This window comes from Macaca thibetana, chromosome 3 (assembly GCF_024542745.1).
Source record: "Macaca thibetana thibetana isolate TM-01 chromosome 3, ASM2454274v1, whole genome shotgun sequence".
Classification (NCBI taxonomy): domain Eukaryota; kingdom Metazoa; phylum Chordata; class Mammalia; order Primates; family Cercopithecidae; genus Macaca; species Macaca thibetana.
Genome location: NC_065580.1, coordinates 136,142,888 through 136,169,345, shown reverse-complemented (window position 1 = coordinate 136,169,345; position 26,458 = coordinate 136,142,888). Strand labels below are relative to the sequence as shown.

General features: G+C 46.5%; 1 protein-coding gene across 4 annotated transcripts in view; it reads right to left on the bottom strand.

Moving 5' to 3' along the window:
* LOC126950329 (general transcription factor II-I repeat domain-containing protein 2B-like) overlaps positions 1–26,458 on the bottom strand; it is a 61,797-nt gene that overhangs the window by 24,241 nt on the left and 11,098 nt on the right. For all 4 annotated transcript variants that reach the window (XM_050783638.1, XM_050783636.1, XM_050783637.1 and 1 more), the window contains exons 2-8: positions 20,696–20,799; positions 16,610–16,748; positions 8,038–8,157; positions 6,011–6,194; positions 5,814–5,842; positions 3,654–3,708; positions 3,241–3,284 (exon numbers count right to left, since the gene is read on the bottom strand). In XM_050783638.1, the coding sequence (XP_050639595.1) occupies positions 3,241–3,284; positions 3,654–3,708; positions 5,814–5,842; positions 6,011–6,194; positions 8,038–8,157; positions 16,610–16,748; positions 20,696–20,794 (670 nt within the window). In that variant the 5' untranslated portion in view covers positions 20,795–20,799. The remainder of the gene's footprint in view (positions 1–3,240; positions 3,285–3,653; positions 3,709–5,813; positions 5,843–6,010; positions 6,195–8,037; positions 8,158–16,609; positions 16,749–20,695; positions 20,800–26,458) is intronic.

Below are 26,458 nucleotides of genomic sequence, written 5' to 3'. Positions count from 1 at the left end.
GAAGCATTCTCCTGCTTCAGCCTCCTGAAGTGCTGAGATTACAAGCGTGTACCTTTCCACTTTTCATGCTTTCAGTATTTTCCCATCCCTTGATTAAACATTTGGGTTTAAATTATTTTTGTTGTTGTTGTTTCTTTTTGAGACATTTTTTTGTTCAGACTCTCATCTGAAGCTGGAGCTTCTGCTAAGCATCTGTTTGCATGGGAATGGAAGGGACATGAGCACCCACAGTTGTGGCGAAAAGATCCCTGGGTGTGACAAAGGAGGAGCTGGGCCAAGGAGACCCACCCACTGTGTCCCTGGACCTCCCAAGGAATCCCAGGAGCCTCAAAGCATAAACCACATCTTCACTGTCTTAGAAACGCTGCTGTCCTTACTTCATTTTACTCATGCTAAAGGCTCTGTTTTTCCTTTTTCTAGATCTTTCTCTCTCTCTCTCTCTCTCCTGTTCTTTCTTTCTCAGACGGATTTTCACTGTTGCCCAGGCTGGAGTGCAATGGCACAGTATCAGCTCACAGCAAACTCTGCCTCCTGGGTTCAAGCAATTTTCCTGTCTCAGCCTCCCAAGTAGCTGGGATTACAGGTGTGAGCCACCACATCTGGCTAATTTTTGTATTTTTAGTAGAGATGGGGTGTCACCATGTTGGCTAGGCTGGTCTCAAACTCCTGACCTCAGCTGATCTGCCTGCTTCCCAAAGTACTGGGATTACAGGCCTGAGCCACTGGACGCAGCCAGATCTTTGTTTCTTTTTTTTTTTTTTTTTTTTTTTTTTTGAGACGGAGTCTCGCTCTGTAGCCCAGGCTGGAGTGCAGTGGCCGGATCTCAGCTCACTGCAAGCTCCGCCTCCCGGGTTCACGCCATTCTCCGGCCTCAGCCTCCCGAGTAGCTGGGACTACAGGCGCTGCCACCTCGCCCGGCTACTTTTTGTATTTCTTAGTAGAGACGGGGTTTCACCGTGTTAGCCAGGATGGTCTCGATCTCCTGACCTCGTGATCCGCCCATCTCGGCCTCCCAAAGTGCTGGGATTACAGGCTTGAGCCACCGCGCCCAGCCCAGATCTTTGTTTCTTAACACAGAATATTGTTTTTCTTTTGGATTATGATTATTATTTCTTGGAGCCAGGGTCTCGCTCTGTCACTCAGGCTGGAGTGCAGTGGTGCAGTCATGGCTCACTCCAGCCTTTATCTCCTGGGCCCAGGTGATCCTCCAACCTCAGCCTCCCAAGTAGCTGGGATTATAAGTGCATGCCACCATGTCTGGCTAATTTTTTATTTATAAGTATTTTTTGTAGAGATAGGGTCTCGCTCTGTTGCCCAGGCTGGTCTCAAATTCCTGGGCTCAGGCAATCCTCCTGCTTCAGCCTCCCAAAGTGCTGAGATTACAAGTGTGAACCTTTCCACTTTTAATGCTTTCAGTATTTTCCCATCCCTTGATTAAACATTTGGGTTTAAATTATTTTTGTTGTTGTTGTTTCTTTTTGAGACAGAGTCTTGCTCTGTTGCCCAGGCTAGAGTGCAGTGGCATGATCTCGGCTCACTGCAACCTCCACCTCCTGGGTTCAAGCGATTCTCATGCCTCAGCCTCCCGAGTAGCTGGGATTACAGTCACCTGCCACCATGCCCAGCTAATTTTTTGTATTTTTAGTAGAGACAGGGTTTCACCATGTTGGCCAGGCTAGTCTCGAATTCCTGACCTCAAGTGATCCGCCTACCTTGGCCTCCCAGAGTGCTGGGATTACAGGTGTGAGCCACTGCACCTAGCCTAAATTTTTTTTTTTTTTAAATCTTAACCTGTTAACATTTTTCCTCTAATTAATGCTGGTTTTCTTTCATTGAGGAGGGAGGAGAAGCAAGAATGGGGTCAACTACTCTCATCCACTGAAGAGGGATTTTTTTTCTAGCATACACTGTCATAGTAATGTACCTATATTGTAAAACATGTAGAAATGACAGAAAAGTCCAAAAAAGCAGTAAAGTATGTCCAAAAATGAAAACACTGCTCTATTTGTGAGTCAAGTAATAATTTCAATTTTATATTCAAAATGTTTTACTCATTTCAAATTCAGGTTCTAATTCAACTATAATTAAAATAATATTTTGTCCACAAATATGTGTATTTAATAACGTCTTAGTCCCCAGTATTTACTGAATTAGAAGGTTCTCTCTCTCTTTTCTTTTTTTTCCTTTTTTTCTTTTTTGAGACAACGTCTCTCTCTGTCACCCAGGCTGGAGTGCAGTGGCACCATTACAGCTCACTGCAGCCTCAACCTCCTGGGCTTATGCCATCCTCCCACCTCAGCCTCCTGAGTAGCTGGGATCACACGCATGCACCACCATTTTTTGTATTTTTTGCAAAGATGAAGTCTCACCATGTTGCTCAGGCTGGTCTTGAACTCTGGTATTCAACCAGTTCACCTGCCTCGGCCTCCCAAAGTGTTGGAGTTACAGTCATGAACCCCCGCACCCTGCCAAGACTCCGTTTTCTAGATATTTGAGTAAAATAATGGTTCTTCTGCAAATGAGGCTCCATTGAGGTTAATTTGTGCCCTGGTCTTTATTTATTTATTTATTTGATAAAACAAAAGAAAGGTGTCAAATGATAACCTGCTAGATACTTGTTTTTGTTTTTGAGACAGAATCTCACTCTGTAGCCCAAGCTGGAGTGCTGTGGCACCATCTCAGCTCACCGCAACCTCCACCTCCCAGGCTCAAGCGATTCTCATGCCTCAGCCACCCGTGTAGCTGGGACTACAGGTGCACACGACCATGCCCAGCTAATTTTTTGTATTTTAGTAGAGACAGGGTTTTACCATGTTGGCCAGGATGGTCTTGAACTCCTGAGCTCAGGCGATCTGCCCGCCTCAGCCTCCCAAAGTGCTGGGATTACAGGCGTGATCCACCATGCCCAGCCTTGTTTGTTTTTTTGAGACAGGGTCTTGCTCTGTCACCCAGGCTGGAGTGCAGTGGTGCCAACTCAGCTCCCCGCAGCCTCAGCCTCCCGGGTCCAAGCAATTCTCTTGCCTCAGCCTCCCGGGTAGCTGGGATTACAGGCACGCACAGCCACGCCCAGCTAATTTTTGTATTTTTAGTAGAGACAGGGTTTCACCATGTTGGCCAGGCTGGTCTTGAACTCCTGACCTCAAGTGATCCACCTGCCTCGGCCTCCCAAAGTGCTGGGATTACAGGTGTGAGCTACCACGCTTGGCCAATTCTTGATTCTAAAAGCATCATGGTACCCACCAGAATCTTCCATGGGTTCAGTTTTCACACTGATGGGGCCGCAGCTGCAAGGAGAAGGGAACCCTGGTCAGGATGGGCAGGGTGAGGACCAGGCAGAGCCGCCTGGACATGCTAAGCTCAAATGCCCTGGACCTCCATGGCACCAAATCCCCCTCCTCCCATCAACCAAATGCAACACTGCCTCCACTCTAATATTAACGTTCTTAATAAGTTGTTCCAAAATTAAACGTGTCTACTGAAAATAGTCTTCTAATTCCAAAGGTCTTTCTGGACAAAGAATAGGATAGAAAATAAGGAAGAGAAGAAGCACATTAACCCTATACACTGCACCTAAATGCTGTAAGGAGGCCTGTCATCCAAAAACGAACACTGTGCATAGTTGTGGATTTTAGTTGCTATGATTTATCTTTTACCTTTCATTTGGTGATACGATGGATCTCTCAGCATCTGTTACCATCCCAGGGCCACCTGTGGAGGAATAAAAAGACATACACCAGCCCCTTTTAGCACCTTGGAAAATGACTAACATCCAAAGGCACAGAAATTGGCAGCAAACACACAGAAAACGGAACTCCCAGATCGAAGCCATCGTGGAAAAGTCATTGAGAGAGAAACCGACTCAAAGCAGCCGCTGTGTTCCGGGGCCATTTGTGTGGGCGAGATGGGGATTACCGGAGTGTTTTGGGGCCAGAGCATGGGCATGGGGCCGAGCCTCAGCTCACCAGCTGGGCTGCCTCCAGCAACTCACTAAACCTCCCTCGGCCTCCACTTCCTTGTGAACACGGTGGTTGTGGGAGGATTCATGAATATATGCAAAATGACTACAACAGTGCCTGTACATTGTAAGCACTAAGTTACAGCTGCTATGACACGAGCTTCCCCTTGATCTGTGGTTTCGCTTTCCTCAGTTTGTTCCCCAAGGTCAATCAAGGTCTCCAAAGAGTAAACGGAAAATTCCAGAAATAAACAATTCAGAAGTTTGAAATTACACGTTGTTCTGAGCAGCGTGATGAAGTGTGGTGCCGTCCTGCCTGGACGTGACTCATCCCTTTGTCCTGCGATCCACGCTGTCTACACTACTTGCCCATTAGTCACTGAGTAGCTGGCTCTGTTATCAGACTGATGGTCCTGGGAAGGCTGGGGTGCTTGTGCTCAAGTCACCTTTATTTGACTTCATAATGGCCCCAAAGTGCAAGATTAGTAATGAGGGCATATTGTTATAATTGTTCTATTTTATCTTTAGTTATTGCTGTTAATCTCCTACTGTGCTTGATTTATTGATTTACTGAGATGGATCTTGCTCTGTTGCCTGGGCTGGAGTGCAGTGGCACGATGTCGGCTCACTGCAACCTCCACCTCCCAGGTTTAAGCAATTCTCCCGCCTCAGCCTCCCGAGTAGCTGGGACTACAGGCGCACACCACCACGAGTGGCTAATTTTTTTATTTTTAGTAGAGACAGGGTTTCACCATGTTGGCCAGGCTGGTCTCAAACTCCTGACCTCAGGTAATCCACCCACCTTGGCCTCCCAAAGTGCTGGGATTACAGGCATGAGCCACCACGCCCAGCCTGTGTTTGATTTATAAATTAAACTTACTCATAGGTATGTATGGATAGGGAAAAACAGTATATGTAGGGTTCTGTACTACCCATGGGTCTGGGCATCCACTGGGGGTCTTGAAGCATATTCCCTAAGGATAAGGGGGGACCACTGTATTATTGTTTTTCTGTGATGGTGATACAAGTCAGTTGGGACAACAGTCCATGGCCACCTGCCACCCTGCCCCCTCACTTCTCCTTTAATGTGAGTTAGAGGATGACAGGAACTCACCATCACTCCCGAAACAGACTTCACACTGTGTTTAGTCCCCAGCTAAGAAGAACTGGAGCATGTCATACACCCAGCAGGTGCCTTGTGAACTGTGCCACCCCCGACCCCTGCCATCTCCTTACTCCACCTAGGCAGTCTCAGCAAGACATTCTCTTTTATTCTTATTTATTTATTTATTTTTGAGACACAGTCTCATTTTCTCACCCAAGCTAGAGTGCACTGGCACAATCTCAGCTCACTGCAAACTCCACATCTCGGGTTCAAGCGATTCTCCTGCCTCAGCCTCCTGAGTAACTGGGATAACAGGTACCCGCCACCACGCCTGGCTAACTTTGGTAATTTTAGTAGAGACGGGGTTTTACCATGTTGACCAGGCTGGTCTTGAACTCCTGACCTCAAGTGATCTGCCCACCTCTGCCTCCCAAAGTGCTGGGATTACAGGTGTGAGTCACTGCGCCCAGCCAGGTTTTTTTTTTTTTTTTTAAATAGCTACAAATGTATTTTTCTTTCTTTTTTTTTTTTTAAATTTATTTCTTCTAAAAAAAAAAAAGGGCAGGGGGAGGAGGGAGATACACATACAGAACGTGCAGGTTTGTTACCTAGGCTCATGTGTGCCACAGTGGCTTGCTGCACCTATTGGCCCGTCCTCTAAGTTCCCTCCTCTCATCCGAATTCAAGTTTTAATGAAGAAGAAGTGGTTCAGCAGCTCAGAAGAGCCACCAAACCTGAGAAGCTGTCACTTACCCAGCTGACTCTCTGGTCCGAGGAAGGGTCTGCAAGAAAAGCAACGCTGTTACCCAGTATGGACATATGAAAAAAGGATGACACATCTGAACAGTCAGCTCTGAATCGCAACAGGCGGAATGCACGAGTGAATTAAAATTACGCGATCAGTTTCATCTTTAAATGAACTGAGGGGGTGGGGGTGCAGAGCGTGTCACCTATTTATGATGAATGAAATCCCTGCTTTGTTCTCCAAAATCCATTTCAGGGTTTCAAGGTTGTAGTTCTCAGGGTGTTGAAAGGCAACGCCTTCCGGAAGCCCCTGCACTGCCACAGCTGACTGGTCTCGCAGCATCTTCTCATAGGGAACAGGCACCATCACCGTCGTCCCTAAGGCTTTACCTACAAGAAGATGCAAACGTCTTTAGATGGGGTGAACCTAATGTTCCACCAGTGGTTTTTTTAGGTTTGTTTTTTTTTTTTTTGTAGAGATGGCGTCTCACTCTGCCACCCAGGCTGGAGTGCAATGGTGAGATCTCGGCTCATCACAACCTCCACCTCCCGGATTCAAACAATTCTCCTGCCTCAGCCTCCCCAGTAGCTGGGACTATAGGCACACACTGCCACACCCAGCTAATTTCTTTGGTATTTTAGTAGAGATGGGGATTTCACCATGTTGCCCCAGACTGGTCTCAAACTGCTGAGCTCAGGCAGTCCACCCACCTTAGCCTCCCAAAGTGCTAGGATTACAGGCGTAAGCCACTGAGCCCAGCCTAGTTTGTTGTTCTTGTTGTTGTTTTTTTAATTAAGAGACAGGGTTTCGACTGGGCTCACTGCAACCTCTGACTCCTGGGTTCAAGCAATTCTCCTGCCTCTGACTCCTGAGTAGCGGGGATTACAGCTGCCTGCCACCGTGCCCGACTAATTTTTATATTTTTAGTAGAGACGGAGTTTCACTATGTTGGCCAGGCTGGTCTCGAACTCTTGATCTCAGGTGATCCACCCACCTCAGCCTCCCAAGTAGTTGGTGTGAGTCACCACACCCAGCCTGTTATCTAGCTTTTTAAAACACTGCAAAGGATTTTTGAAAATTATTTTTATTTTATTTTGTAGAGACAGGGTCTTACTATGCTGCTCAGTCTGGTCTCAAACTCCTGGGCTCAAATGATCCTCCCACCTTAGCCTCCCAAGTAGCTGGAATTATAGGCTCAAGCCACCATGTGTGTGTGTGTTTTTTTTTTTAAATTCCCATCTTCATGCCTATGGAAAGACATGGGTAGGTGGAGCAACAACTGAGGGGTGAGGGAGGTGACTGAGCCAACACTGACTATGTTTAACAATACACTGGCCTTGATGTGAGGGCTCTCTAAAATGGGATCAAGGAAGAAAGACTGATCAATACAGAAGTTTCCACAGAGCAGAAGATCCAAGATCCACATCATCTTCTATAAGAACACTTAATCTGGTAATCAAGAACTGGTGGCCAGGCGCGGTGGCTCACACCTGTAATCCCAGCAATTTGGGAGGCCAAGGCAGGAGGATCACCTGGGGTCAGGAGTTCGAAACCAACCTGGCCAACAGGGCAAAACCCCGTCTCTACTAAAAATACAAAAATTAGCTGGGCGTGGTGGTGGGCACCTGTAATCCCAGCTACTCAGGAGGCTGGGATGGGAGAATTGCTTGAACCCAGGAGGCAGAGTTTGCAGTGAGCTGAGATTGCACCATCGCACTTCAGCCTGGGTGACATAGCAAAACTCCTTCTCAGAAAAAAAAAAAAAAAAAAAAAAAAAAAACCCATATGCTTATCCTTGGTTGATAAGCATATGGGTTTTGAAATGTTCAAAACATTGTAAATAGTCATGGCAATAAGATTGTCTGACACTGTTCTACTCCTGGGTGAACCACTTAGAGAATTCATGCTTGGCTGGGCGCGGTGGCTCATGCCTACAATCCTAGCACTTTGGGAGGCCAAGGCGGGCGGATCACACGGTCAGGAGTTCTAGACCAGCCTGGCCAACATGGTGAAACCCCATCTCTACTAAAAATACAAAAATTAGCTGGGTGTGGTGGTGGGCGCCTGTAATCCCAGCTACTTGAGAAGCTGAGGCAGGAGAATTGCTTGAACCCAGGAGGCAGAAGTTGCAGTGAGCCAAGATTGCACCATTACACTCCAGCCTGGGTGGCAGAGCAAGACTCCGTCTAAAAAAAAAAAAAAAAAAGAATTCATGCTTAAAGTGAACGTTACCATAACAAAAGCAGAAATAGTCCTCCACTGCCTTCCTGAGTATTTCCGTTTCTCCGGAGTGGACCTGCATCCCGTTCACAGGGCAGGGAGGTTTCACCTCACGTAGCCCCTCTGCAACGCCTGTAAATGGATGATTGGCATTAGGTCAGTATCTAAGCATTTGTGCTATACACTTCCGTACTTTGTTTCTGGTATTGAAAGAAAAAAGGGGAAAAAAGTGAATAAATATAAAACAAGATCTTTTAAAGAAAGACAATAAAAAATTGTATTTATGATAAACAGGTTAAAGAACTATAAAAAATCAACATATAAAGAAATAGTACTAGTTTAAGGAAATTATTATTTTTAGAGACAGGGTCTCACTCTGCTGCCCAGGCTGGAGTGCAGTGGAATGATCAAAGCTCCCTGCAGCCTCAAATTTCTGGGCTCAAGCAATCCTCCCACCTCTGCCTCCCAAGTAGCTAGGCTTACAGGAGTGCACCATCACACCTGGTTAACTTTTTTCTTTTTTTTTTTTTTTGAGATGGAGTCTCGCTCTGTCGCCCAGGCTGGAGTGCAGTGGCACGATCTCGGCTCACTGTAAGCTCCACCTCCCGGGTTTACGCCATTCTCCTGCCTCAGCCGCCCGAGTAGCTGGTACTACAGGCACCTGCCACCTCGCCCGGCTAGTTTTTTGTATTTTTTAGTAGAGACGGGGTTTCACTGGGTTAGCCAGGATGGTCTCGATCTCCTGACCTTGTGATCCACCCGTCTCAGCCTCCCAAAGTGCTGGGATTACAGACTTGAGCCACCACGCCCGGCCCACACCTGGTTAACTTGTAAAATTTTTTTCAAGATGAGATCTCACTATGTTGCCCAGGCTAGGCTCTAACTCCTGGCCTCAAGCGATCCTCCCATCTCAGCCTCCCAAAGTGTTGGGATTACAGGTGTCAGGCACTACACTCTGCCAGAAATTATCTTTATAACAGAAATTTGATTTGCTGTACTGTTGAAAAGTGACAATAATTGTATAGGAAGACTATACCCCTGAACCCATTCAAGACCAGCCCTGGAATCAATTGCTCCTCCAAAAGTTTTAAAACTGATTGTTTTAATCAGTCTAGTCAGGAGAGAGAAACCACACAGTAATTTGAAGACAGAAAAGTTTTTTTGTTTTGTTTTGTTTTTTGTATCAATGTAAGTGGCACAAGTATAGTTTTCTTTTTTTTTTTTTTTTTTTTTTTTTTTTTTTTTTTGAGACAAGAGTCTCGCTCTGTCACCCAGGCTGGAGTGCAGTGGCACAATCTCAGCTCATTGCAAGCTCCGCCTCCCGGGTTCACGCGATTCTCCTGCCTCAGCCTCCCGAGTAGCTGGGACTATAGGCACCTGCCACCACACCTGGCTATTTTTTTCGTATTTTTTACTAGAGACGGGGTTTCACTGTGTCAGCCAGGATGGTCTCAATCTCCTGGCGTCGTGATCCACCCGCTTCAGCCTCCCAAATTGTTGGGATTAACAGGTGTGAGCCACCGCGCCCAGCCAAGTATAGTTTTCTTACATGGATATACTGTGTCATTGGTGAAGTCTGGAGTTTTAGTGTACTCATCACCCAAATAATGTACATTGTACCCATGAAGTAATTTATCATCCCTTACCCGCCTCCTGCCTCCCACCCCTCTGAGTCTCCAATGTCTCTTATTTTACACTCTATGACCATGTTTTTGTTTGTTTGTTTGTTTTGAGACAGAGTCTCACTCTGTCGCCCAGGCTGGAGTGCAGTGGCACAATCTCAGCTCACAGTAACCTCTGCCTCCTGGGTTCGGGAGATTCTTGTGCCTCAGCCTCCCTAGTAACTGGGATTACAGGCGCCCGCCACTACACCAGGCTCATTTTTGCATTTTTAGTAGAGACAGAGTTACATCATGTTGGCCAGGCTGGTCCTTGAACTCCCGGCCTCAAGTGATCTCCCCACCTCGGTTTCCCAAAGTGCTGGGATTACAGGCGTGAGCCACCACGCCCAGCCCCACACTGTATGTCGATGTGTACCTATTATTTAGCCCCTCTTATAAGTAAGGACACGTAGCATTTGCCTTTTTAAGTTAATTGATAAAGACAATAGCCCCCAATCCATGTTGCTGCAAAAGACATCATTCTTTTTTTTTGAGAGAGAGTCTCTTACTGTCGCCTAAGCTGGAGTGCAGTGGCGTGATCTCGGCTCACTGCAACCTCTCCCTCCCGGGTTCAAGTGATTCTCTTGCCTCAGCCACCCGAGTAGCTGTGATTACAGGCATGTGCCACCATGCCCGGCTAATTTTTGTATTTTTAGTAGAGATGAGGTTTCACCATGTTGGCCAGGCTGGTCTAGAACTCCTGATCTCAAGTGATCCATGGCCTCGGCCTCCCAAAGTGCTTGGACTATAGGCGTGAGCTACCGCGCCTGGCCATTTCATTCTTTTTTATGGCTCAGTAGTATCCCATTGCATATGTACCACATTTTCTTTATCCAATCATCTGGTGATGATGGATGCTTAGCTTGATTAGATATCTTTGCTACTGTGAATAGTGCTGTGATGAACATTCAAGGCAGGTGTCTCTTTGATAGAATGATTTCTTTTCCTTTGGGTAGATGCCAAGTAGTGGGCTTGCTGGATTGAATGGGGGTTTATGTTTAGTTCTCTAAGAAACCTCCATACTGTTTTCCATAGAGGTTGTACTAATTTACACCAACAGGTGAAGCTTCCTAGTAATCGTCAACTGGTAACATGGGATTAGCTGCTAGAGGGAGCGAGGACTCTAAAGAGAACCATAAGCAGCAGGTTGCAGGAGCATCTGTAACTGCTGGACTGAGGCAGGGGACCCAGGAGGGAGCAAATCCAGGAATGGGGTGGCCCCCCAGGGCCGAGATTCAGACCTTATTAAACAGGATTTGGCCATGGTCCACTGCATAGTGGGAAAGCCTATGGGGGTACCCATGTGGTGGCTGGCAAGCAGGCGCCTGCTTTCTGGGGGTGCTGGCGGAAATCACTAGACAGTTGCCCTGTGGGTATCTGCAACACTTTCTGGGCATTATAAGGAAGATGCCCTCTAGTGTGCCAGTGGAACTCTCTGGAAGCTACCTGGATGGTGATGCCAAGATAATTTGCTGGGAAATCATGCTCTGGGGAACTGGTGGAACTCCCTGGGAAACTGCCTCTGGGTATGGTGTCACTGAAATTCACTGCAAAACCTCCTGGAATTTTCTTTCTTCCTTTTTCCTTTCCTTTCTTTCTTTTTTTTTTTTTTTGTCTTGCTCTGTCACCCAGGCTAGAGTGCGGTGCCACGATCTTGGCTCACTGCAACCTCCACCTTCTGGGTTCAAGTGATTCTCCTGCCTCAGCCTCCCAAGTAGCTGGGATTACAGGTGCCCGCCACCACACCCAGCTAATTTTTGTATTTTTAGTACAGATGGAGTTTTGCCATGTTGGCCAGGCTGGTCTCGAACTCCTGGCCTCAGGTGATCTGCCAGCCTCAGCTTACCAGAGTGCTGGAATTACAGGCGTGAGCCACCATACCTGGCCGATATATATATATTTAAAAGTAATAGTAAAAAAGAAAAAAGGCCAATGTAAAAATGTATATATATATGTATTTTGTAGAGACAGGGTCTTGCCATGTTGGCCAGGCAGGTCTCAAACTCCTGGGCTCCAGTGATCCTCCCACTTCGGCCTCCGAAAATGCTGGGATTACATACGTGAGCCACTGCGCCTGGCCCCTTCTGGAATTTTCTGGGACTTTGATGAGACTTGCTGGGAAGCCAGCTGGAGAATCAGTGGAAGTGACTGGGAAGCTGTGTGTGGTAGGGGTGTCACTAAAACTCACTGGAATGAGTGCCACACTGGGTATCCCAAATGCTATTGGTCAGCACAGGCAGGTAAGAACTCAGTGCAACCTCCGCCTCCCAGGTTCAAGCAATTCTCCTGCCTCTCCCTCCCAAGTAGCTGGGATTACAGGCTCCTGCCACCACACCCGGCTAATTTTTGTATTTTTAGTAGAGACTGGGTTTTTCCATGTTGGCCAGGCTGGTTTCGAACTCCCTACTTCAAGTGATCTTCCCGCCTTGGCCTCCCAAAATGCTGGGACTACAGGCGTGAGCCCGGCCTCAAGTGGAATTTATTCCTCAGACACAAGGATGGTTCAACATATTTAAATCAATCAGTGTAATGTACCACATTGACAGAATAAAGGACAAAAGCCACATGATCATTTCAATTGCTGCAGAAAAAGCATTTGACAAGACTGAATATTCTTTCATGATAAAAGCACTCTACTGACTAGAAGTGGAAGGAAATGACCAATGTAATAAAGGCCATTTATAAAAAGTCCATGGCTAATATCACTCAACAATGAAAGACTGATAGCCAAGATGAGAAATGACAAAGATGGGCCAGGTGTGGTGGCTCACCCCTGTCATCCCAGCACTTTGGAAGGCTGAGGCAGACAGATCACTTGAGGTCAGGAGTTCCAGACCTTGCTGGCCAATGTGGTCAAACCCCACCTCTACTAAAAAAATACAAAAATTAGCCAGGTGTGGTGGCGCACACCTGTAATCCCAGTTACTCAGGAGGCTGAGGCACAAGAATCACTTGAACCTGGGATCCAGAGGTTGCAGTGAGCAGAGATTGCGCCCCTGCACTCTGGCCTAGGCAACAGAGTGAGACTCTATCTCAAAAAAAAAAAAAAAAAAAAAGAAATGGCAAAGATTCCCTGTCTCCCCACTTCTGTTCAACACAGTATTAGAAGTCCTAGCCAGAGCAATTAAATTAGGTAAGAAAAAAAAAAAAAAAGGCCTCCAAATTGGAAAGAAAGAAGTAAAATTATCTCTGTTCATAGATGATACATGATTTTGTATGTAGAAAACCCTAAACATTCCACACAAAAATCTATTTGAACTCGAACAGATTCAGCAGAGTTGCAGGATACTACATCAACACACCAAATCAATTGCATTTCTATACAGTAACAATGAACAATCTGCAAAGGAAATAAAGAAAACAATTCCATTTACAAGAGCATCAGAAAGAATAAAATCCTTAAGGATAGACCTAATCAAGGAACTGAAAATCTGTATGCTAAAACAATAAAACTGCCAGGCCTCTGAGCCCAAGCTAAGCCATCATATCCCCTGTGACCTGCACGTATACATCCAGATCACCTGAAGCAACTGAAGATCCACAAAAGAAGTGAAAATAGCCTTCACTGATGACATTCCACCATTGTGATTTGTTTCTGCCCCACCCTAACTGATCAATGTACTTTGTAATCTCCCCAACCCTTAAGAAGGTTCTTTGTAATTCTCCCCACCCTTGACAATGTACTTTGTGAGATCTACCCCCTGCCCGCAAAACACTGCTCCTAACTCCACCGCCTGTCCCCAACCCTGTAAGAACTAATGATAATCCACCATCCTTTGCTGACTCTCTTTTTGGACTCAGCCCACCTGCACCCAGGTGAAATAAACAGCCATGTTGCTCACACAAAGCCTGTTTGGTGGTTTCTTCACACGGACACGTGAGACAAAAACACTGCTGAAAAAAATTAAAAGAAGGGCACGGTGGCTCATGCCTGTAGTCCTATAATCCCAGCATTTTGGGAGGCTAAGGCAAGCAGATCACTTGAGTTTAGGAGCTCAAGCCCAGGCTAGGCAACATAGCAAAACCCCGTTTCTACTAAAAATACAAAAATTAGCTGGGTGTGGTGGTGCATGCCTGTAGTCCCAGCTACTTGGGAAGCTGAGGCAGTAGAATCGCTTGAACCTGGGTAGCAGAGATTGCAGTGAGCCGAGATCAAGCCACTGCAGCCTGGGCAACAGAGCAAGACTCCGTCTCTCAAAAAAAAAAAAAAAAAAAAAAAAAAGAGAGAGAGAAGAAATTAAAGAAGACTGAAACAAATGGAAAGACATCTCATGTTCATGGATTGGCAGGCTTAATATTGCTAAGATATCTGTACTACCAAAAGCTATCTACAGAATTATTGCAATCCCCATCAAAATCTCAGGGGCATTTCTTGTACAAATTAAGAAATCCACTCTAAAATTTATAGGGCACGGTGGCTTACGCCTGTAATCCCAGCACTTTGGGAGGCTGAGGCAGGAGGATCACGAGGGCAGGAGATCGAGACCATCCTGGTTAACATGGTGACACCCCATCTCTACTAAAAATACAAAAAAATTAGCTGGTCGTGGTGGCAGGCCTGTAGTCCCAGCTACTTGGGAGGCTGAGACAGGAGAATGGCGTGAACCTGGGAGGCGGAGCTTGCAGTGAGCCGGGATGGTGCCACTGCACTCCAGCCTGGGTGACACAGTGAGACTCCATCTCAAAAAAAAAAAAAAAAAAAATCATATGGCACACCAAGGGCCTCTGAATAATGGAAACAATCTTGAAATAGAGCAAATTTGGAGGTCTCATACTTCCTGATTTCAAAACATAAAGTAATCAAAACAGGGTGATACTGGTACAAAGACAAATAGAACTATGGAATAGAGAGCCCAGAAATAAACCCTTGATCAAAATACTTAGCATGCATGCCAGGTGCAGATCTCAGCTACTTGGGAGGCCAAGATGGGAGAGTCACTTGAGCCCAGGAATTTATGACCGGCCTGGGCAATATAGCAAAACCCTGTCTCAAAAAAAAAAAAAAAAAAAAAAAAAAAAAAAAAGCCGGGCGCAGTGGCTCACGCCTGTAATCCCAGCACTTTGGGAGCCAGAGGTGGGCGGATCACCTGAGGTCAGGAGTCTAAGACCAGCCTGGACAGCATGACGAAACCCTGTCTCTACTAAAAAATACAAAAATTAGCTGGGTGTGTTGGCAGGCACCTGTAGTCTCAGCTATTTGGGAGGCTGAGGCAGGAGAATGGCTTGAACCCAGGAGGTGGAGGGTGCAGTGAGCCGGGGATCACGCCACTGCACTCCAGCCTGGCCGAAAGGGCAAAACTCTGTCTCAAAAAAACAAAAACAAAAACGAAAAACCTGCGGCCATAAAAAAGAAAGAAATCATATCCTTTGCAGTAATGTGGATGCAGCTGGAGGCCATTATCCTATGTAAATTAACGCAGGAATAGAAAACTGAATGCCACATGTTCTCACTTATAAGTGGGAGCCAAACCTTGGGTACACATGGACATAAAGATTGGAACAATAGACACTGGAGACTCCTAGAGGAAAGAGGGAAGTGGGGGCAAGGGTTGCAAAATGAACTATGGGGTGCCATGCTCACTACCGCACCCCAAACCACAGCATCACGGAATATACCCATGTAACAAATCTGTACACGTACCCCCCGAATCTAAACTAAAAGTTGACGTTATTGAAAGAAAAGAAAATATAAAAAGATTATCACACCAATTTCAGAACAGGTTCATTACAAGATGAATACTAAAGAGAATATTTGCGACAACGAAATTAACATGCAACTACAAATCTTACAAAAATCTACAAGTAAATTTCAATGATTAGAAATTCAACTGGCATCTGACGTTAATGAATTGGGAATACCCTTCTTGTGTAGCAACTACACACTGACTGTATTCTTTAAAGATGGCTTCATTTTTAAATCTATCTTCTTGATAGTGGAGACCTTAATTTGGGAACTTGGAAATAAATTTGAATCAATCTATCACTCAATTCCCCCCTCTCTTTATCCTCTTTATCTATCTATTCTATCATCTATCTATCTATCTATCTATATATCTATCTATCTATCTACCTCCTCCTGAGGCAGGAGAATGGCTTGAACCCAGGAGGGGGAGCTTGCAGTGAGCTGAGATCGCGCCACTGCACTCCAGCCTGGGCGACAGAGCGAGACTCCGTCTCAAAAAAAAATAAAAAAATAAAAAAAAAAAAATAAAAAAAGGAAAAAAGGAGTAATTGTATAATGGTTATTAACAGGCATTAACACACAACAAGCTCTGGAAAAGCTTTTCCCCTTCCTTTGGAAAGGACTAAAGTAACAGTATTTTGTAAAATGTGTGCTTATTTTAGGAATTAAAGATAATTTGTTCTATGTCCTTGAAATTTATTCTAAGAAACCAGAGTACTGGCCGGGCACGGTGGCTCAAGCCTGTAATCCCAGCACTTTGGGAGGCCGAGACGGGTGGATCACGAGGTCAGGAGATCGAGACCATCCTGGCTAACACGGTGAAACCCCGTCTCTACTAAAAAAATACAAAAAACTAGCCGGGCGAGGTGGCGGGCGCCTGTAGTCCCAGCTACTCGGGAGGCTGAGGCAGGAGAATGGCGTGAACCCGGGAGGCGGAGCTTGCAGTGAGCTGAGATCCGGCCACTGCACTCCAGCCTGGACGACAGAGCCAGACTCCGTCTCAAAAAAAAAAAAAAAAAAGAAAAGAAACCAGAGTACTGCTGAGGACCTAGCACAAAATAAAATGACAATTTGTCTTGGGCTCTGCAGTGTTAAGCAGTGTTTATTTGGTAAGCTGAATCCAAGAAGATGTGTTAGGATCCTTTCTAGGAGAATGCTTACGATATCTTAGAAGACTACGGAAGTCTTGCCTGCAATCCTTTGAGATTGGGAATACAAAGGATAAAATTACAACACCTACAGTATTTTGCAAAATCTTTCTGAAAATCCGTCCTGGCATTAACAAAAGCGCATCCTCTCTCGGTTCCGACGACAAACACGTCTGTTTCGTACACTGCGATGCAGGCCACTTCTGCCTTGGACTTGGCCAGTTCTTTACACTGAAACAGAAACAAAAGGGGATGTATTATCTACAAGGGCAGATCCAAGTTCGCGGTGCCTGGGAGGCCTGCTTTAAGAATACAAAATTAGGGCCGGGCGCGGTGGCTCACGCCTGTAATCCCAGCACTCTGGGAGGCTGAGGCGGGCGGATCACGAGGTCAGGAGATTGAGACCATCCTGGCTAAGACGGTGAAACCCTGTCTCTACTAAAAATACAAAAATTAGCCAGGCGTGCTGGTGGGTGCCTGTAGTCCCAGCTACTCAGGAGGCTGAGGCAGGAGAATAGCATGAACCCGGGAGGCAGAGCTTGCAGTGAGCCAAGATCGTGCCACTGCACCCCAGTCTGGGGGACAGAGTGAGACTCCGTCTCAAAAAAAAAAAAAAAAAAAGGACACAAAATTAGGTTGGGCGCGGTGGCTCACGCCTGTAATCTCAGCACTTTGGGAGGTAGAGGCAGGAGGATCACGGGGTCAGGAGATTGAGACCATCCTGGCTAACAAGGTGAAACCCCGTCTCTACTAAAAATACAAAAAAAATTAGCCGGGCGTGGTGGCGGGTGCCTGTAGTCCCAGCTATTTGGGAGGCTGAGGCGGGAGAATGGCGTGAACCCCGGAGGCGGAGCTTGCAGTGAACCGAGATGGCGCCACTGCACCCCAGTCTGGGGGACAGAGCGAGACTCCATCTCAAAAAAAAAAAAAAAAAAAAATTTAAGTAGCAAAAGGAATATTTATTTATTTTATTTTTATTTGTCTTTTGAGACAGAGACGGAGTCTTGCTCTGTCGCCCAGGCTGGAGTACAGTGGGGCGATCTTGGCTCACTGTAAGCTCCATCTCCCGGGGTCACACTATTCTCCCGCCTCAGCCTCCCAAATAGCTGGGACAACAGGTACCCACCACCAGGCCTGACTAATTTTTTTTTTTTTGAGACGGAGTCTCGCTCTGTCGCCCAGGCTGGAGTGCAGTGGCCGGATCTCAGCTCACTGCAAGCTCCGCCTCCCGGGTTCACGCCATTCTCCGGCCTCAGCCTCCCGAGTAGCTGGGACTACAGGCGCCCGCCACCTCGCCCGGCTAGTTTTTTGTATTTCTTTAAATAGAGACGGGGTTTCACCGTGTTAGCCAGGATGGTTTCGATCTCCTGACCTCGTGATCCGCCCGTCTCGGCCTCCCAAAGTGCTGGGATTACAGGCTTGAGCCACCGCGCCCGGCCTATTTTTTTTAATTTTTAGTAGAAATGGGGTTTCACCGTGTTAGTCAGGACGGTCTCGATCTCCTGACCTCATGATCCTCCCACCTTGCCTCCCAAAGTGCTGGGATTACAGGCGTGAGCCACCGCACCCAACCAGAATATTTATTTAGAATGAGAAAAATCACCGAGAAAGGAAACCAAAACAAATCAAGCAAACATCATAAACATCATAAAACCCAAAGAACATATTTTTATTGACTGCCTGACGTGGGTCTCCAATACGATTTTTCCCTACATTTTTGGCTGCAGACTTTCTGGTTACCTCTTCATATACACAGGCCTTGTATTTATTTATTTATTTATTTATTTATTTATTTATTTATTTATCTATTTTTTTTATTTTTATTTTTTTTGAGACGGATTCTTGCTCTGTCACCCAGGTTGGAGTGCAGTGGCGCTATTTCAGCTCATTGAAACCTCTGCCTCAGCCTCCCACGTTAGCTGGGATTAAAGGTGCCTGCCACCACACCCAGCTAGTATTTTTGTATTTTTAGTAAAGACGGGGTTTCACCAAGTTGACCAAGCTGGTCTCAATTCCTGACCTCAGGTGATCAAGCCATCCTCCTCGGCCTCCCAAAGTGCTGGGATTATAGCCACCACACCCTGCCTCCTTTTCTTTATAATATTTTATTTACTGATAAGAAACACACACATAGAATTTATTGTTTTTTTTTTTTTAAAACAAGGTTGCACTCTGTTACCCAACCTGGATTGCAGTGGTGTGATCACAGGTCACTGCAGCCTCGACCTCCTTGGCTCAGATGATCCTCCCACCTCAGCCTCCCAAGCAGCTAACAATACAGGCATGCGCCCCCATGCCCAGCTAATTTTTGTATGTTTAGTAGAGATGGGGTTTCACCATGTTGACCAGGCTGGTCTCAAACTCCCGAGCTCGTGATCTGCCTGCCTCGGCCTCCCAAAGTGCTGGGATTACAGGCATGAGCCACCACACCCAGCCTAAAAATTTTTTTAGTAGAGACAAGGTCTTGCTATGTTACCCAGGCTGGTCTCAAAACTCCTGAGCTCAAGTGATCCTCTGGCCTCAGCCTCACAAAGTGGTGAGATTACATGAGATTACAGGTGTGAGTCACCCTGCCTACCCCTAATGCTTTCTTTTAAAATTAATTCCAACTTGCATGGTTTGTTGTTGTTGTTGTTGTTGTTGTTGTTGTTTTTTAGAGTCAGGGTCTTGTGTTGTGTCGGCTGGAGTGCAGTGTGTCATGCTAGCTCACTGCAGACTTGAACTCCTGGGCCCGAGCAATCTTTCCACCTCAGCACCCCAACTAGCTGGAACTATGGCACCATCCCCTCTAGCTAACTTTTAAAAAATAGTCTTGTAGAGACAAGGTCTTACTATGCTGCCCAGGCTGGTCTCCAACTCCTGGCCTCAAGCCATCCTCCCACCTTGCCTCCCAAACCTCTGGGATTACAGGCTGACTACACTAATTTTGATCACTGGAATGATGTGGTGTCTGTCAGATTTCTGCACTGTAAAGTTACTGATTTTCCATTTTTAATCAATAAATATCTTCTGATCAGATACTTTGGAGTTATGTAAATTTCTCATCAAATTTTCACCCACCAGGTAAAGTTTACCTTTTGGGTGTAAATAGATATATAGAAATAGGTTATTTACTTTTTTTTTCTTGAGACAGAGTCTCACTCTGTTGCCCAGGCTGGAGTGCAATGGCACAATCTCAGCTCAATACAACCTCTGCCTCCTGGGTTCAAGTGACTCTCGTGCCTCAGCCTCCTGAGTAGCTGGGAATACAGACGTGTGCCACCACACCCAGCTAATGTTTGTATTTTTAATAGAAACAGGGTTTCACCATGTTGGCCAGGCTCGTCTCCAACTCCTGACCTCAAGTAATCCACACGCCTTGGCCTCCCAAAGTGCTGGGATTACAGGCATGAGCCACTGCACCTGGCCTATTTACTTTTGAATTTAGATTTTTAAAATATTCTCAAACATGGTAAAAAAGGTTACCATTCATTACATTTCAGTTCTGGGAAGCTTAAGTTTATATAATTGCATCCATAATGTAATATACAAACACATAAATAATCTGACAAGCCCATTATCCTCTACAAAGAATACCCTTATATAGATGTCAGGCAGAAGGCAAACATCAAAAGTGATACTGAAGAAGCCGGGCACAGTGGCTCACACCTGTAATCCCAGCACTTTGGGAGGCCGAGGTGGGCAGATCACCTGAGAGGTAAGGAGTTTGAGGCCAGCCTGGCCAACATGGTGAAACCGTCTCTCTTAAAAATACAAAAAATTAGCTGGGCGTAGTGGCGGGCACCTGTAATCCCAGCTACTTGAGAGTCTGAGGCAGGAGAACTGCTTGAACCTGGGAGGCAGAGGTTGCAGTGAGCCGAGATCACACCACTGCACTCCAGCCTGAGCAGCAGAGCAAGACTCCGTCTCAAAAAAAACCAAAAAAACAAAAATTAGCTGGACGTGGTGATGGGTGCCTATAATCCCAGCTACTTAGGAGGCTAAGGCAGAAGAATTGCTTGAACCTGGGAGGCAGAGGTTGCAGTGAGCCGAGATCGAGCCACTGCACTCCAGCCTGGGCGACAGAGTGAGACTCTGTCCTGAAAAAAAAAAAAAAGGGATACTAAAGTGTTTCATGATTCTGTCGTTTCGACAATGATCCATCTATGGAATGTCAGACAAGTGTCAGGCTGTCTCACCATGGACTCGAGGGCAGACACGAGGAATGTCACCACCATCCTGCTCTCTGAGGAGGACTCTTCTTCAACGGGCAGGGTGGACACTGCTACCTGGGCCATGATCCCTGTGCAAGAGAAGCAATAAGAAAGTGGCAAAAATTCAGAGTCTGAAACCCACATTTAGAGCTGTGAGGGTGCTCACAAAAGATCTAGTTCAAACTTTCCTCTCGAGGTGAAGAAACTGAAATGTAAAGGCATTTAGTGACTTGCCCATGAGCTCCTGAATAGTTATGCTAACTTATTTTATTTTGAGACAGGGTCTTGCTCTGTCACACAGGCTAGAGTGCAGTGGCACAATCACAGCTTACTATAACCTCTGCCCCCTGGATTCAGTCGATCCTCCCACCTCAGCCTCCCCAGTAGCTGGGACTACAGGTGAGCACCACCACACCTGGCTAATTTTTGTAGTTTTTGTAAAGATGGGTTTTTGCCATATTACCTAGGCTGGTCTCAAACTCCTGAGCTCAAGCAATCTGGCTTCCTTGGCCTCCCAAAGTGCTGGGATTACAGGTGTGAGCCACCGTGCCCAACCCTGCTTTCTATTTTGTTTTTTGGACACTGAATTTCACTCCTGTTGCCCAGGCTGGTGCAACGGCGCAATCTCAGTTCACTGCAACCTCCAACGCCTGAGTTCAAGTGATTCTTTTCTGCCTCAGCCTCCTGAATAGCTGGGATTACAGATGCCTGCCACCACACCCAGCTAATTTTTGCATTTTTAGTAGAGACAGGGTTTGCCATGTTGGCCAGGCTGGTCTCGAACTCCTGACCTGAGGCGATTCGCCTGCCTTGGCCTCCCAAAGTGCTGGGATTACAGGTGTGAGCCACCGTGCCCAGTCAACTTTCTTTTTTAAAAACTATTTATTTATTTAGACAGAGGGTCTTGCTCTGTCGCTCAGGCTGGAGTGCAGTGGCGCAATCTCAGCTCACTGTAGGGTCCCAAGCAGCTGGGACTACAGGCACACACCATCACACCTGGAATTCTTTTTTTTTTTTTTTTTTTTTTGTAGAGACAAGGTTTTGCCATGTTGCCCACACTGGTCTTAAATTCCTGGTCTCAAGTGATCCGCGATCCGCCTGCCTCGGCTTCCCAAAGTGCTGGGATTACAGGCATGAGCCACCATGCCTAGCCTTTTTTTTCTTTTTTGGCGGGGGTCGGGGGGCGGTACAGAGTCTTACTCTGCCGCCCAGGCTGGAGTGCAGTGGCACAATCTCGGCTCACTGCAACCTCTGCCTCCCAGGTTCAAGCGATTCTCCTGCCTCAGCCTCCCAAGTAGCTGGGGTTACAGGCTCCCACCACCACGCCTGGTTAATTTTTATATTTTTAGTAGAGACGGGGTTTCACCATGTTGGACCAGGCCAGTCTCGAATTGCTAACCTCAAGTGATCTACTTGCCTAGGGCTCCCAAAGTGCTGCGATTACAGGCGTAAAGCCACCACACTCAGCCTTTTAAATTTATTTTTATGCTAACTTTACAGCATATATTTTCCACTAAACCTACACATGGCCTCCCCATAAAACAAACTCAGATATTATGTGACAGGAGCATGCTCTTTCTCAGATGAGGAGAGGAGGATTCGTATCTTACTGATCCAATGATGTTTAGTCAGATTTCAGCATGGTTGTGACAGCTACCATCCTGTTTCATTTGCACATAGAAAGGATATAATGGGTTTGTGTACTAAAGATAGGAAGAGAAAATTCCTTCTTTCCCTCTTCCCTTTGGACTTCTGTCTCCTAAAAGCTTACTCTAAATTTTGCCAAGCTTTTTTTTTTTTTTTTTTTTTTAGCTTTTTGTTTGTTTGTTTTGTTTTTAGAGACAGGATCTCACTCTGTCACCCAGTCTGGAGTGCAGTGGCACAATCATGGCTTGCTGCATCCTCCAACTCCCAGGCTCAAGTGATCCTCCTGCCTTACCCTCTGGAGTAGCTGGGACTGCAGGCTTGTATCACCAGACCCAGCTATATTTTTAAACATTTTTTTTTGTAAAGATGGCGTGTTGCTCTATCGCCGAGGCTGATCTCAAATTCCTGGGCTTAAGCCATCCTCCTGTGTTGGCCTCCTTAAGTGCTGGGATGACAGGCGTGAGCCACTGTGCCTGGCTGATACATTTTGCCAAGCTCTAAATGAAGTTAGCTTTAAGAAATTTCTTTGAAAAAAATTATCTGAAATCTTAAAAACAACTTTTTGAAATGGAACATGCAAAATAAAAGTACCCGTCAGCTACCATCATATCCCTCCAGTATTTGACTGAATTCTATTTGTAAGCAAAACACAAATAGATCACATGAGGGTACATGTAGAAGACAGAAGATTTTTTTTTTTTCTTTGAGTTTTGCTCTTGTCAACCAGGCTGGAGTGAAGTGGCGCGATCTCGGCTCACTGCAACCTCTGCCTCCCAGGTTCAAGCGATTCTCCTGACTCAGCCTCCTGAATAGCTGGGATTACAGGCAGCCACTACCACACCCAGCTAATTGTTGTATTTTTAGTAGAGACGGGGTTTCATCATATTGGTCAGGCTGGTCTCGAACTCCTGACCTCAGGTGGTCTGCCCGCCTTGGCCTCCCAAAGTGCTGGGATCATAGGCGTGAGTCACTGGGCCCAGTCAAAACTAAAGATTTAAGGGAGCGAAGTGTGGAGGTTACATGGGGTTATTTGGAAATATTCACAAACGTCTCTTTCAGATCATGTGGTTTGATTTCTTACCCACTTGAATGTGGTGTGGCCACATAACTTTCGTGGACTGAGGATGTCAGGGAAGTAAATTTACTTTGCCACACTCTCTCTTCCTCCTCAGTGGCCACTGGGAACATTTCACATGGGACCGCCACAGCAGCCTGGGTTCCAAATTGCGGACAATGTGAAACAGACTCATAGCCAATGCACAACAGACTTTTAGTGCGACCAAGAAGTTAGTCTTTGCTCCTTTAATCCTCCAAAGTCTGGTGTCGTTTGCAACCACAGCACACCCTAGCCAGTCTGGACAGTTACGGAAGGTTGAAAAGAAATTCTAAAAATGCAACTATCTATCAAAATTCTTTGAAGACACTCGAGGATCCCTTAGAGTTAGAATCTTTCTGAGCACATTAGCTATGCTGAACCAGTAGGATGCAAATTGTTATTGTTAAAAATTTTTATAAATCTATGTATCTCTATTATTATTAAACAGAATGGTAGGGGGAGGGAAGGATAGGGAGAGATTTGGTTGTTTTTATGAGATGGAGTATCACTCTGGCACCCAGGCTGGAGTGCAGTGGCGTGATCTCAGCTCATTGCAACCTCTGCCTCCTGGGTTCAAGTGATTCTCTTGCCTCAACCTCCTGAGTAGCTGGGATTGCAGGCATGAGCCACCACACCTGGCTAATTTTTGTATTTTTGGTGGAGACGGGGTTACACCATGTTGGCCAGGCTGGTCTCAAACTCTTGACCTCAAGTTATCCGTCCACCTCGGCCTCTCAAAGTGCTGGGATTACAGGTTTGAGCCACCACTCCTGGCCTGTTTTTGTTTGTTTGTTTGTTTTCAAGACAGCGTCTTGCTCTGTCACCCAGGCTAGAGTGTGATCACGGTTCACTATAGCCTCGACCTTCTGGGCTCAGTTGATCCTCCCATTTCAGCCCCCAGGTGACTGGGACTGCAGGTGCATGCCACCACACTTGGCTAATTTTTGCATTTTTAGTAGAGATGGGGTTTCACTATGTTGCCCAGGCTGGTCTCCAACTCCTGGGCTCAAGTGATCTGCTCGCTTCCGCCTCCCACAGTGCTGGGATTACAGGTGTGAGCCGCCACGCCCAGCCAATATTGTTTTTCATAGCAAAGACTGTTCTGGCCACAGAGCTGGAGTCAGAAAAAGCAGCTCAATTGCCTCTCTGCTTTTTGGCTAAGTTGAAGAGTAGAAAAAGCAGCATCCAGCCAGGATATGTGTAGGTCCTAGAAAGTCTTTTCTTGAGCATTCTAGATTCCACTCACCAAGCAAATGTACATCAAAGAATATGTAACGGCAAAGGTGTATTATGTTTCCATTCACTAGAACACTCCCTTAGATCAGCTCCATCCTTATTCTTTTGGAAGCTCAGAGAATTTCCATTCATAATCTTTGTTTTGTCTTTAGCATCCCCGGGAGAGAAAAGGGCGTAGAAGTATTCTTATTTTACAACTTAACAAGTTGTCCAAGCAAAGCTAGAACTTACAGCAGGACAATTTTTGCCTAGTGCTATTTCCACTTCTTCACACCTTCAGTTGCCATTGATCTATGACGTCATCACACTCAATGTGTATTAAGAAATGGGGCCGGGGCTGGGCGCGGTGGCTCAGGACTGTAATCCCAGCACTTTGGGAGGCTGAGGCAGGCGGATCACAAGGTCAGGAGATCAAGACCATCCTGGCTAACACAGTGAAACCCCGTCTCTACCAAATAAAAAAAATTAGCCGGGCGTGGTGGCGGGTGCCTGTAGTCCCAGCTACTTGGGAGGCTGAAGCAGGAGAATGGCATGAACCCGGGAGGCGGAGCTTGCAGTGAGCCGAGATGGCGCCACTGCACTCCAGCCTGGGTGACAGAGCGAGACTCCGTCTCAAAAAAAAAAAAAAAGAAAAAGAAAAAAAGAAAGAAATGCAGCCAGCATGGTGGCTTACGCCTATAATCCCAACACTTTGGGAGGCTGAGGCGAGCGGATCACTTGAGGTCGGAGTTCGAGACCAGCCTGGACAACATGGTGAGACTTCCTTCTCTACTAAAAATTAGTCAGGCATGGTGGTGGGCGCCTGTAATCCCAGCTCCGGAGGCTGAGGCAGCAGAATTGCTTGAACCCAGGAGGCGGAAGTTGCAGTGAGCCAAGATTATACCACTGCCCTCCAGGTGAGGCAACAGGGCAAGACTCCGTCCAAAAAAAAAAAAATCCCAGCACTTTGGGAGGCCGAGGCAGGCGGATCACGAGGTCAGGAGATCGAGACCATCCTGGCTAACACGATGAAACCCCGTCTCTACTAAAAATACAAAAAATTAGCTGGGCGTGGTGGCGGGCGCCTGTAGTCCCAGCTACTTGGGAGGCTGAGGCAGGAGAATGGCATGAACCTGGGGGGCGGAGCTTGCAGTGAGCCGAGATCATACCACTGCACTCCAGCCTGGGCGACAGCGCGAGATTCCGTCTCAAAAAAAAAAAGGGAGACCCTACAGCAACAGCCCACAGGGCACCCTTGGTGATGAAGGTCCTATGTCATTATCAGAAATTTCAGGGCAGGCCGCGAGCCCTGCAGGATGGAAAGCACCATGGGGACGATGACCCACTGGCCTTCTCCGGGCTTCCTGCTCTCTGGAAATGGGTGCATCCAGGTCACACCGGAAGTTCACTGTTCTTTGCTCGTCCCAAGATTCCTTCCTGGGACGGTCCTTAGTTGAGACTATTCGTGGAGCCTTCCCTGCACCCTTCACTTGGGGACGGTTCCCTCTTTTCTCCTCTTTCCAGAAAGAAACTGCCATCAGGAGGTGGCATGAACAATGAACACCTGAGGAGGCATCGGGCCAGGCAGGTGATGCCAGTTTAGGAAACACCTGATACACTGGTCCCCATGGGACCACATGCCAGGAGAGCCATGGGCTGTACTCAGGCATCTTGTTTATTGAAGAAGATACTAAATCAACTGCCTATTTATTTATTTATTTATTGAGACAAGGTCTTACTCTGTCACCCAGGCTGGAGTGCAGTGGCACAATCTCGGCCCACTGCAACCT